Source organism: Equus caballus, chromosome 7 (assembly GCF_041296265.1).
Source record: "Equus caballus isolate H_3958 breed thoroughbred chromosome 7, TB-T2T, whole genome shotgun sequence".
Classification (NCBI taxonomy): domain Eukaryota; kingdom Metazoa; phylum Chordata; class Mammalia; order Perissodactyla; family Equidae; genus Equus; species Equus caballus.
Window position 1 is genome coordinate 78,947,224 of NC_091690.1, and position 13,914 is coordinate 78,961,137.

The 13,914-nt window shown below is 42.3% G+C and overlaps 2 protein-coding genes across 2 annotated transcripts in view; both read left to right on the plus strand.

The window, feature by feature from the left end:
• The first annotated feature begins 381 nt into the window (after positions 1-381).
• RBMXL2 (RBMX like 2) lies at positions 382-2,107 on the plus strand. Its single transcript, XM_070274620.1, has one exon. The coding sequence runs from the start codon at positions 686-688 to the stop codon at positions 1,871-1,873; it is 1,188 nt and encodes a 395-aa protein (XP_070130721.1). The 5' UTR covers positions 382-685; the 3' UTR covers positions 1,874-2,107.
• Positions 2,108-4,114: 2,007 nt separating this feature from the next.
• Positions 4,115-13,914, plus strand: part of LOC106783408 (RBMX like 2) — a 62,552-nt gene continuing 52,752 nt past the window's right edge. The window contains exon 1 of the mRNA XM_070274623.1: positions 4,115-4,709. Coding sequence (XP_070130724.1) covers positions 4,653-4,709 — 57 coding nt within the window. The 5' untranslated portion in view covers positions 4,115-4,652. The remainder of the gene's footprint in view (positions 4,710-13,914) is intronic.

The following is a 13,914-nucleotide window of genomic DNA, read 5'->3' on the forward strand; positions in this document are numbered from 1 at the left end:
CAATACCACATAACTATGAGCCCTCCGAAGGTTGAGAAATTGAAGAAAATGGTGCATCCAAATAATGACTCCCTCCTTCTTCCTGTTCTACCAACGAGCCTCCACTTATCAAGTCTTCTCTTCCCCTTTGGCAATGCAAAAAATCTTATTCTTAATACATTTTCCGTACAAACTGTATTTTTAAACTATTATTACTTATGTCATTTTTCAATTAACTTTTTTCTGTTTGAAAATGGTTTGGGTATCTTGGATGGGAATGCATTATAATTCTTCTCCTTAGGAGCAATGGGGAACTTTTTTTTTTTTTTTTAACCTAACGGCATTTCCTTTCAGGGCAGGGCTTTCAGGAGTGAAGTAAAGAACGTAAGGCAGGGACAGGTGAGTAAGTCGAGGTTTAAAGACTGGAAAGAAAGTCACAAAACCGCCGACCTTCCCCGACGGCGGGACTGCCCTCCCGGGAAAACCAACCAATCACAGCTAGACGAGCCCGGGGGCTGCGGGAACCAGACTCCAGAGGCACAAACCCGAGCGTTCCGCCTGCGCAGCGCGGGCGGTGACTGCGGTTCGGGGACTCGGCGACGACGCGCCGCCCGACCGGTAGGAGCCGCCCTCGGCGAGTGCGCTCGAAGGCCGCGACCGCCGCCGCCCCTTCGCCCCCACCGCCTCAGACCACTCAACCGACGAAATGGTGGAAGCGGATCGCCCCGGGAAGCTCTTCATTGGCGGGCTCAACCCCGAAACCGACGAGAAAGCCCTCGAGGCAGAGTTTGGCAAGTATGGCCGCATCATCGAGGTGCTCTTGATGAAAGATCGAGAAACCAGCAAGTCCAGGGGCTTCGCGTTCGTCACCTTCGAAAGCCCCGCAGACGCCAAGGCCGCCGCCAGAGACATGAACGGCAAGTCCCTGGATGGTAAGGCCATCAAGGTGGCCCAGGCCACCAAGCCGGCGTTTGAGAGCGGCCGGCGGGGCCCGCCGCTGTCCCGCAGCCGCGGTCGCCCGCGGGGCCTGCGCGGGACCCGCGGGGGCGGCGGCGGCCCGCGGCGACCCCCGTCCCGGGGCGGGCCGGCCGACGACGGCGGCTACCCCGGGGATTTCGACCCGCGGCCCTCCAGGGCCCCTATGCCCCTGAAGCGCGGGCCGCCGCCGCCGCGCAGGGCCGGGCCGCCCCCCAAGAGGGCCGCGCCGTCGGGCCCGCCCCGCAGCGGCGCCGGTGGAATGCGCGGGCGGGCCGCGGCCGCGCGCGGGCGAGACGGCTATGTGGGCCCGCTGCGCCGGGAGCCGCCGCCCCCGCGCCGGGACCCCTACCTGGGTCCCCGGGAGGAGGGCTACTCGCCGAGGGACGGCTACTCGAGCCGAGACTACCCGAGCGCCCGCGACCCGCGCGAGTTTGCCCCCTCGCCCAGAGAGTACACCTACCGCGACTACGGCCACTCCGGCGCCCGGGACGACTGTCCATCGAGAGGCTACGGCGACCGCGACGGCTACGGGGTTCGCGACCGCGACTACGCGGATCATCCGAGCGGAGGCTCCTACCGAGACCCCTTCGAGAGCTACGGGGACCCGCGCAGCGCCGGCCCCGCGCGGGGGCCCCCGCCATCTTACGGCGGCGGCGGAGGCCGCTACGACGAGTACCGGGGCTGCTCCCCCGACGCCTACGGCGGCGGCCGCGACGGTTACGGCGGTGGCCGGAGCGACCACTACTCGAGGGGCCGCGACCGGGTAGGCAGAGTGGATCGCGGGCTGCCCTCGTCCATGGAGAGGGGGTGCCCCCCGCCGCGCGATTCTTACTGCCGGTCGGGCCGCAGGGCCCCCCGGGGCGGAGGCCGCCTAGGAAGCCGCTCGGAGAGAGGGGGAGGCCGGAGCAGATACTAAACGAACAGACTTGGGACCCAAATCCGTTTTCAAAGAAACCAACGGAAAGTAGAACCTGTTCTCTGCAAGCTACCCAAGGACTGGTACAAGGAAGAGTTGTTTTGACCTTTTAAGAATTTCCTGTTTACTTCCTCTCCGTAATTTTTGTGCTTTTGGGAGGAAGAAAGTTAAAAACTCGTTTAATTTCGTTTTAGAATTGTTAACGTTTCTTTCAACAAGCTCATGTTAAAAGTATGAGTCTGCGTACTAGTCTTCTTATATTTCCAAGTAGAAAATTTTCCTAAAGGCTTCCTCCCTTCTAAATTTTCCTGATAAATGAGGCAAACAGTTCTAAGATTTTACAAATAATCTGCTCACCTAAAATGGAGAAATGGATCATTCTCTCCATTCAAACCAACCAGATTTTTGGGGAGAGAGTGGGAGGGACTGGTGTATGCTATTCTCAAGATTTCAGGGGTTTCTTCAAACTGAATCTCACTGTACCCACTATTAAGAAACAAACGACCAGCAACAACAACCAAAACCACTTAGATGAGATGTTTATGTAAAGAAAGTTCTATTCACTCTCTAAATCTAAAAAAGCAGATGGATAATGCTGGCCATTTTTTGCCTTTTTGCTTTTAGCCTGGGCATGTACAGAATCTCCTGTCCCCTTGCTCCCCAAAATACCGTTGAACAACGATGGAATACTAAATTAAAGATTTGGCCAACCAACCACAAAGCTGCAAAAAACATCAATTAATAGTCTTTATTTTCACCACCACCAAGTTATTAAGAAACAAGTAGGGAAAAAGAAAAAAAGAAACAAGTAGAAAATATACCAATGGTGGATTTGGGGATCATAATGGCTTCCATTCCTAACTCCAGGCTACTTGCCCTTGGCTCTAGAGGCAACTCCTGGCTCCTGTGGAGAGAACTGGGCTTCTTCCCCTAGGGGTAGAGAATCAAATGTGAGCAGCATCAAAGCTCAGAAGCTCAGAAAATCCCTGAGAGAGCTTGGCATTTAAGCATCTGAGGATCTCTACCTGGTATGAGGGACCTGAGTCTTCTGTCCACAAAAGGCAAGGGGATGGGTTGAGTGTTCCATACTCTTAAAGTGGGAGGAAGGGCTTGAGCTGATAAAGATCAGAGAGGCTTCCTCCAGGGTGCCTCAGGAGGGATATAACAGTCTCCTCTTTTCACCCCAAACTCAGGGCGAGAAACACTTTTTCTATTCAGCACCTTCGGAATTCTATTTATTTAAGAGAAGTTACTTAGACAGTCAAGGGACTCTAGCAACCAGAAAAAAAGAGGATCAGGTTAAAATATTAGGACCCATGTTCAGTGTAATAATTGCTGGAGGAAAGAGATGAATACCTGAACAACAAAAATGTGCTTAAAGCGATCTGAATGTAATGCACTCATATACACAACTCTAAAAACATGATTTTTCAAAAAAATAATAAAGTAGGTGAATTACAGGAGAGGCTGCATTAGTGGCCCAGAAGAACAAATGCAAGAATACCTCAAAAAAAAAAAAAAAAAAAAAACAGGAATTAATCTAGCAAAAATGTGTAAGACCTTTATGGAAAAATTGTTAATCTTTATTAAAAAGAAGACTGAATAAATGGAGATTCATAGCATGTCATGGTTAGGAAGACTTTTTATCAAGCTATTCTCAACCTCACCAAATTAATTTGGAAAATCAGTAGACTTCAAATGAAGTTACATGATTTTTTTTCCACATAGCTCCCCTCCCCTCTTTCCCAATAACGCCATTTATTTGTATTTATCAACGATGGAATACTAAATAAAAGATTTGGCCAGCCAACCACAAAACTGAAAAAAATCAATAGCTTCACTTCAGTACCAACAAATTATTAAGAAACAGGTGTTAAAAAGACACTAATGGGAGATTTAGCTAATCCTAAAACTTGTATGGTGGAGTAAAGAGCAAGAAGAGCCAAAGCAATTCTGAAAAGCAATAATTAGAAAGGACTCACCTTAGCAGGTATCAAGACTTATTACAAAGTCCTAGTAATTTAAGCTGTCTTATCAGCAGACAAGGATAGACAGACCAGTAGACCAAAATGGTGAGCCTTGAAACAGGCCCATTTGTGTATGAAAACAGGATATATGACAGAGATAGCTTTAAAAGTCATTGCTGAAAGGATGGACTTTTTTTTTTTAATGGCTATCTCTTTGCGAAAAGACAAAATGAGTTTCCCTAACTCACAGCATACACAAAAATACGCTCTAGATGGCTTGAAGATATAAATGTGAAGAGGAAAATTTTTAAACACTTAGAAGAAAATAAGGAAGAAATGTGTCACACTGGGGTAGAGAATTCCTTTTTAAGACATAAAAAGCACAAACCTAGAAGGAAATTTTGATGTAATTTTGCACATTATTATTGTTACCTTTTATGATAAAAGACACTGTTAAAGCGAAATATCAGAACATAGATTGGAAGAATTTATTTGCATTGAAATAACTTCCAAAAGAATGCTTAGCAATCAATAAGAAAGAAAAAACAAGAAAAAATGAGCAAAAGAACTCATACTTTTCTGATAGATGTATAAATTGGCACAATCACTTTGGAAATAATTTTGGCAATGCCTAGTAAAGTTGGAGGGTGATACCTTATGACTCAGAAATTGCACTTCAAGGAGAGGACCTAGAAAAACTTGCACATGTACACAGAGAGCTATGCACAAGATTGGGCCTTACAGCACTCTTTGAATGTTTAAAAAGTAGAAACATCCTACCTGGAGCGGATCAACTGAGGTTTATTCTTATAATGAAGTTCAATGTGGAAGCTGATGGGAATCAACCACATCCACATGTATCAACACAGGTAAGTATCAAAACATTTGTTTGGTGAAAAAGGCAAATTGCATCAATATAGGTATAATTAAAAAAGAACAAAATAGGATTGGAGTGATACACATAAACTCAGGATATTTAGTGTGAGGAGAAAGGGAGATATGAAGAGTGGGCTTTGGCTGAATTTGTAATGTTTTGTTTTATTTCTTAAAAAAGATGGATGTTAAGCAAAAATGACCGTGTTAACGCCTTAAATTTCTATGGTCTGTGCCTTGCCATCGCTTACTCTATGATTTCAAAATATTTCATGATACAAATTTTAATTTGAAAAGTAGAGCTTACTGCAGCACCAGCATATAATGGCTACTCAAAAAATGTTAACTATTGTTCTGAAACTGTCTTTCAGTTGCAACGCTCGTATCTTAACAATGATTCTCTCTCCTGGCTTTGTTCTGTCATCAACATGGGCGATGCCTTCTTCTATTTGACTCAGTTTATAGGACCTTCCTTCCTATCCTAGGCTGTGCTCATGGCTAGCTCACGGTAACCTCAGGAGTAGAACTTGCATATCTGAGAACCAAATCTTAGAGCAAAATGCAGTTTTCCACTTTGACATTCTTTTTGAAGCATAATCGCCGTGAAGGACTTTTTCCAGTTAACAGACTAGCTATTCGTGAAAGGTAATCTCCTGAATATTGAAATTATTTAAGACTTTAAAAAAAGTGAGGTGTAAACATTTGGAAAATCCCGAGCTTAAATGAGTTCAAGAGATCATAGTGAACAAAAGCTGTAGATTTCCCAAGTACATATATAGCAGCCCCTGTATTTCTTTACTCGAAATAATGGTTTAAAGCTATCTGTGTAGGAAAATACGCAAGAGAACTAGTTAGTTAAGAAATCTTGTTTGTAATCGCTTTTATAATGATTAGGGGAGAGCATGTCCGGTGTTTTGCAGAACTTATCTACTGGGTATAATTTAAGGACTCTACATCTCATAACCAAAACCTTAATGTTCTCTGTCTTGAGCTTGTCTCAGCCTGTTTCTGAGAACTCATCTCCACATTCCTTTTGTCCAAAACAGTATTCCAAGTGTATACAAACTGTCCATGTAGCAACTGACAGCATTACTGAATATTTCCCCGTTAGATGAGGCCTGAGCATCTTCCATTTCTGATTGCAACCTGAATCCTGCTGTGGGTCCTGGGGCTCACTTAGTATGCTGGAGGTAGACTTCTTTCCTCCTTTTCCCTTAGCTTCCCTTTTCCTTTGCTTTAGGCCAGGTAAGATGGGGAAGACTTTTCTGCCGGTCTAAAGTTTCTTAGACTTTACGTGAGGTGCATGTGCCTCCCTTTTAGCCTTTACCTTAAAGGTGATGTGGTTTTCTGTCTGTTCCTCCACAGAAATTTCCTTTTTGGGGACAGTTATTGTATTCTCTTATGGGCATATTCAAGAACTCAGCAAGCAGGACCGGACTGGGTTGCTTTTGCTGTGCACACATGGAATCCAGTGGTGGTGGGAATTCGTTTCAGAATCTGTATGTTCTGTTTGTAGTGGACATTCTTTCTGAAGCTAATTTCTCTTACAGTGTGGCACATCGAAGAACTCTTTAAAAATGATTCTAAGTCTAAATATTTTGTGAGTGACATTGAACATGGGTATGAAGTGCAAAAAATAAACAACTCCAGAGGAGCTACAGAGCAGTAATGACCCTATGGAATGTATTCCACTATCGTATTTATTAAAATGCTCAAAGAGAATGAAAAATCCGAGGATCTATTAGGAAATTTTTGAGGAAAAAGTAGTGATACTTCCCCATAATGTTTGGAGGCTGCATGTTATAGTAGAAAGGTAATCTTTTGGTCATATGTATGAGTCCTCTTTCAGTTATTTATGTGGCATGGGCAATTTCTTAAAAATTTTGACCTTCAGTTGTTTTCATGTGCAAACGGTGATGATATCTCATAAAATTTTTGCAAGTTTAAAACAAGATAATGCATATAAAACACGCAGCACAGTGCCTGAAATGCAATGGAGTTCATTAAATGGTAGTCGCATAGCATTCTACATACAGCACTAGCCAGACTTTCCTTTGCAATTTATCATTTCCATTGACCAGAAGATTGCTTAAGTACTAGAAGTCTTCGGAAAAGTTCAAGTTGAGAATTTCATTGTGTTTATGCAATCTATATTCACCCAGCTTGAAGTCTTGGAGACATATTTGAGTCTTTACAGCCTCTATTTATATTCTGCTGCCTCTGCCTTCTCTACTGCTTGACAGCTAGGGTGACCCAAAATTTCCACCAGCAGGCTCAGTACCCCATTCCTAACCAATCTGAACCGAGGTAGATAGACCTTATTTTCAAGACCTTGATTCCTTCAAATCTTGTAGGGCTTAGAATTATTACTCTCTGGCATAATTGGCTTAGACTTCACTTTACCCCATGAATAAAGTACCTAGTACAGTGCCTGAATTTTTAAAAATGTGGCTATTATTATTGTTGTTATTTACAATTGTCCTAGGATCTGGTGCACCTAGGGAAGTCCCTGAGTTGCAGTAGAGTGTGGTGATCTAGAATAAGTGATATGGAATCTGATAGACCTCAATTCAAATCCTGTATGCCCCATTCACTAGCTGTGTGATCTTGGTCAACTTACTTAATCACTCTGCTTTGTTTCCCTTACCTATAAAATAGACACAAGTATGCTTACCTCATAAGGTTGTTTGTCCATCCATCGGTCTATTTATTAGTCCAATGTTGAGCAAATATTTGTGTAGTACCCACTGTATGTCAAGCACTATGCTAGTATCATACCAACAAGGCAAACAGCAAAGCAGCACATGTATTTGGCTGCTGAATTCATGTTCATTGAGAAAGATTCACAGAGACAGAGCAGTAGCAGTTGGTGGCTGCCCAGGTGTGTTCTAGGGGAACGCACAGAGATGCAGGATCCAGCATCAGCTTTGAGCAGGGGGGAACTCCTACATTTGGGCTCTGGGGCTTTTGAGTTGCATATACAGGAAGTGCCAGCCCCTACCCTGGAATAATTAGGAATTAGAATACAATAGCAGTAGGCCATGACAGAACCTCAGCTCTAACCCTCTTGTCACTCAGTGCTCATGGTTGGGTTTTAAAGGAGTTAGGCCTTGGTAATAAAATCTATCTGCCTTACTTCAGACTTGTTGAAAATGGGACACTGAGACTTCCAGTGGAGGTTTTTGGCCAGCCCATCTGCCAAGAACTGGAGTGGCGGTAGACTATAAATGGGGGTTTGAAAGTGTTACTGTGAATAACACCTCTTATAAGGTGTTGGGGAACTGGGGACAATGTCTTGGCAATTGAAGCTGTGTGACGTAGCAAACTAGTGGCAGGATTTGCTACATCAGCATTCATGATTGAGGAAGCATTAGCCCTTTTCTAACCTCATAGCTGTGGAGGCAACTGTGGTCCAAGCTGTGTGGCTGACCATGATTGATTGCCTTAAAACTTATTCTTAACCAGTTTCCACTGACCTTTGCATAAGACCCATCTTTTTCTGGGAGGCCAATCTACTGGGGATTAGTTTTGGACAAGTTAATCCTTATCTCTTAGCTAGCAATGGAGACACTGTGGTGAACATAAGTAGACATTATTAATCCTCAAAGGGATCAATGTTCAAGAGAGAAGATAGACTTTGGTTAAAAAATGTAAAATTTTAACTTTGATAAGCATTATGAAAGAGATGCGTAGTGCTATGAGATAATGTTAATAAAGGTTTGGTGTAGTATAGGACATCAGAGAATGCAATCTTAAGGAAGTGATTAAATTAAGAGGTGAAGGATGAGTAAGAACTAAATTGCTGTGAAAATTAAATGAGGCAGTATGTTAAAGCAAGTAGCACGTAGTAAGCTCTCAGTAAGTAGAGGCTGTGGTTTTCTTATTGCTGTTCTTTTTTGACTTCAAGATAGTTTTTGCTGAAAGTTCAAGCTATATAGATAAGGGTGAAGGAACACAGATGAATCACTAATGTCTTAATTTAAGGAGGCATTCCTTGAAGTTGATTACCAGGACTGCAGAAATGAGGAACACCAAAATGTGAATCAACAAATAAGAAAGGGAGAAAATGTGAGATCAGTTTGAGGTCAGTCTAATGGAGAAAAATGAACAGGTAAAATGTAGAAACTGGGAGCAGGCCTGGATTGTCTGGATTAATGCCCCGGAATGAACTGCATATGCGGTGATACCCCCTTTAAAGTCTTAGGGTCACCTTCACAGAGAAGGTGTCAGGGCTATTTGAACCTGAGATGAACCAGGTGCTGTCTTTATCCTTAAGGCGCTCACATTCTCCTGTGGGTGATAGATCGACCTGCATCAAACTACCTAGAATGCAAAAAAGGGAGATAAGTGCTATGAGAGAGGCATGGGCAATGTGCTAAGGAAACAAATGAATTCTGATTAGAGGAAGGCTTTCCAGAGGATATGAATTCCAAGGGTTTCCCTGAAACAGAGAACCTCCTCTTTAGTGTGTATATGTTACCCATTTTAAATACAGCTAGGTCCATTTGCTTCTATTTGTAGCTAATTTTAGGATTGTCCCCATCTTTGTTGATTTTATTTCCCTCTCTGCTAATTGACATGTACTTTATCCGGTTGCCAATTGGAAGCCATTGAAACTTGGGAAGACAGGAGTGGTGATCTGAGATGCACTTGACTATTATATCCCTGGCATCTGAAAGAGGGACCACAGAGGAAGGCTGGAGGCAGAGGGCCATCCTATACATGATAAGGCTTGTTTTTTCTATTTAAAATTGCTCTAGTGGATTAAGCAGCTGGGTGGAGGATAAACAGAGGTTAACCCATGAAAACAGTCCAGTTGATGGCGCCAAAATCCTAAGGTTTGTTGTTTCATGTTTCCTTCCCTGTACTTGCCACTAGAACTTGAGCTTCAGGGCCAGCAGCTTTACGGCTGAGTGGCACTTGTGCCTTCCTTCTGGATATAATGAAAATGAAATACAGGCAACCGGAAATCTTCATCTAATCAGATACTTAGCATTGTATGCAATTGGAAAGACCAGAAGTGTATGCAAATATATACAAGTATTCAAATTGGTAGGGATAGATGAATAATTCAATAAGTAATGCTGACTCAATTGGCTAACTACTTTGGAAAAAAAAAAATATATATATATATATATATATACACACACACTCTTATTTATACTCCAAAATAAGTTCCAGATGGATTAACTTTTTTTTAGGTAAGAGTTTAAAAAAATTTTTTTTGTTTGAGGAATATTAGCCCTGAGCTAACATCTGCTGCTAATCCTCCTCTTTTGCTGAGGAAGACTGGCCCTGAGCTAACATCCGTGCCCATCTTCCTCTGCTTTATATGTAGGACGCTTACCACAGCATGGCTTGCCAAGTGGTGCCATGTCCGCACCCGGGATCTGAACTGGCGAACCCCGGGCTGCCGAAGCAGAATGTGTGAACTTAACTGCTGTGCCAACAGGCTGGCCCCTAAAACTACCTTTTTTAATTGTAGTAAAATACACATAAAATTTGCCATCTTAACCTTTTTTTTTTTTTTTGACTTGTGGAAGATTGTCTCTGAGCTAACATCTGTGCCAGTCTTCCTCTATTTTATATGTGGGTCACCGCCACAATGTGGCTTGGTGAGTGGTGTAGATCGGCACCTGCATCCAAACCCATGAACCCCATGCTGCCAAAGTGGAGTGCGCAAACTTAACCACTACACCACTGGGTTGGCCCCTATCTTAACCATTTTTAAATGTACAGTTTTGTGGCATTAAAAATACTTCACACTATTGTGCTGTGTTCATCACTATCCATCCTCAGAACTCTTTTCATCTTAAATGGAAGATTAACTTTTCTTTTCTTTTCATGTGCTTTATTAACAATTTAATATACAGTTGGGTAAAGTGTATCTGTTTCCATTTACTTTTCTATTTGTTTCTATCCTTGTTGATGATTGTATACTTAGAAACAGATATATTTGTTATGAAAATTAATGGTAGGTTATTACAAACTCAGAAATAGCCAGATGGAAGAGATACATAGGGCAAGGCATAGGGAAAGGGCACAGAGCTCCCATGCCTTGCCCAGGGGTGCCACTCTCCCAGCACCCATATGTGCACTGACTCAGAAGCTCCTCTATTAACTTTTTAAGTGTAAAAATTAGAAATTGCAAAAAGCTTAGAAGAAGCTGCAAGTGTATTTTTATATAGTCTTGAGTTTGGGAAGATTTTTCTAGACCCAACAGTGGAGATATCAAAAGTTATATATTGGTTCATTTGATTGCAAAAGGTTAGAACTTGGCTTCCATCTAAATAAATAAATACATTTATTAATTTAGCATATGTATGTATATTCATTCTTTTGGCAGAATTCATGTCCATATAGTTAGAGGACTATAAGACTGAGATCCCAGTTTCCTTGCTGGCTGTGAGCCAAGAACTGCTTTCACCTCCTAGAGGCTACACCCAATTCCTTGCCACGTGGCTCTCTCGTAAACCCTTTCATAACGTGGCAGCTCATTTCTTCAAAGCCTGCAAGAGGGAGTCTCTGCTAAAGCAGACTCTTACACAGCAACAGAGCAGAACAGAACGTTAGTTTTATATAAGGTCTATGTAGCGTCTCCATAATCATGGCAATGACTTCCTATTACCTTTGTCATGTAATGTAACCTAATCAAGGGTGTACCCCCACATGTATGTTTATCACATGGAGGAAACATGAAATATGAGTTTTAAGAAGATACTAAAAAATTGGATGAGAATAGGGGTTTGTGGGGCTTTGTTAAGTAATGTATAGATTGTAAAATTGTGTTTCATTTTTTAATACATTTAAAGTCTAAATTCGTATTGGAATTTATTGCTATAAAGAAGCTATACAGTTAAAAAAAAAAAAAGAGGTTTGGGGCTGGCCCAGTGGCACAGGAGTTGGGTTCACACATTCCGATTCAGCAGCCCGGGGTTTGCCAGTTCAGATCCCGGGTGCGGACATGGCACCACTTGGCAGGCCATGCTGTGGTAGGCATCCCGCATATGAAGTAGAGGAAGATGGGCACGGATGTTAGCTCAGGGCCAGTCTTCCTCAGCGAAAAAGAGCAGGATTGGCAGCAGATGTTAGCTCAGGGCTAATCGTCCTCAGAAAAAAAAAAATAAGAGGTTTTATGTACTTAGGCTAACTATCAGAATACTAGTGGAAATTATGCAAACATTCAGTCTGTTTAGGCTAATATTCTTCAAATTCAAAAATAAGAGGTTGAGAGAGGTTAGGGTAATTTTGACCTATGTGATCTTTAAGTTTCCTTTCTGGCTCTAATGATACTAACAAAAATAACTATTTTTGAGTGATTCCTCTGAGCAGACATTGAGGTAATTTACCTCAGTTAGTCTTCACAATGACCTTATTAAGTAGATACCTTTTTTATACCCATATTACAGATGAGGAAATTGAAGTCTAGAGGAAGTAAATAATTTGCCCAAGGCTACAGAAATAGAAATTTGGCAGCGTATTAATTTTAATCCAATTAAGTGGCCTCTAGAGCCTGACATTGCACTGCCTGAAAAAATGTCACCTGTGCCAAGCAGGCCTAACCTAAGAGCCCAGGTCTGTATGATGTCAATCTAAGTGGCTCATTTCTCACCTTGAAGTTCTAGGAAGAATTAGTAAATGGGAAATGTTCTTCTCCTGTTTAATGAGCATTCCTATTTCAGAATTATGGAAAATATTTAATGAGAAGAAATATATTAAACATTAGTGTGTAGATTACTTAAAGATAAAGCACCACACAATCCCTATTTTCGCCCAATGTGTTAATATCCTTACGTAACTCACACTTCACACTTCTTCCATGAAAAAGATGTATGGATACGGCAGGAGGACATGGGTGGCTGCTGTGGCATTCTGCTGGCTACTGCCTTTTCCTAATTACTTGTATTGTTAACTTCTTTATACTTAGCATCTTATCCCTCAACCATGACAGTTCTTTTAAACTAAGAAACGTCACAATGAATCTTGAATTGAAATTGATAATGTATGTTCTAAAAAGATCTATAGTGGAGCCGACCTGGTGGTGTAGTGGTTAAGTTTACACATTCAGATCCTGGGCAGGGACCTACACACTGCTATCAAGCCATGCTGTGGTGGTGTCCCACATACGAAATAGAGGAAGATTGGCATAGTTGTTAGCTCAGGGACGATCTTCGTCAAGCAAAAAGAGGAAGCGTGGCACAGATATTAGCTCATGGCCGATCTTCCTCACACACACACAAAATCTATAGTGATTTTTGATATCAAATCCAGAGTCAAGCTCAGCTTTTGTTAGAATTTTGGGGCACACACTACCTTCATATTGACCACTTTCTGGTGGCAGTTATCTGGATGTAACTTGAGATAAATCCTTAGTATTTGATTCCTTAGTTAATCATGCCCTCACCTGAATCCTCCAGCCATATCAGGCAGCAACTTTCATTGCCTCCTGTCTGGTTTGAGATTACAAACTCATAGATGTCTTAATTTCCCCAACTGTCTGCTTTTATTTTTCCAATAACATCAAGATATGTAATAGGATTGTATCTTCAGTCTTGAATTTGTGCCAGAGAACTCAATCATTACAACATTCTTGTTTTCATTTGTGTTTTATTTCATTTTGAGGCCACATGTAGCAGTGTATGGTTTTAGCCTTCCATTTAGTCCGGAAATCTGCTATAAGCCTTTTTCTCCAGACCTCATTATGTGTTTAGATGAGATTCTAGACCTTCTACAGTTGATGTTGTGATGGATGTTTCCACCAAAATTAGAGACCTGGGAAAAAGAACCATTTGTTTGATATTTAATTAGGGGGAAATGCTCTTGGGATGATAATCACTCTGGGCATTTAGACAGCCTGGAAATGCAATTGCACTTTTCAGATGCTCAGTGATTTCCAAGAAAATGTCCAGCCCACTGGAGAAGAGTGAAGAGGCACAGGCTTGTGAAAGGGAACCACTTCGTGCTTGCTGTGTTGTCCTCAGCCTTCCATTCACTCAGTTAGTAAATATTAATTCAACACTTACTACTGGCCAAGCTTGGTTCTGAAAGGTGGAAATGCAGATATGTGACACTGATTATGGTCTCTACCTTTGAATATTTTTCTCAGCCCAATGGTGAAGAAAAAAACAAACTAGAAATTGCAACCCAAGTCACATATAAGAGTACAAATGAAAACACTTCACACCAGCAGCAGAAAACAAG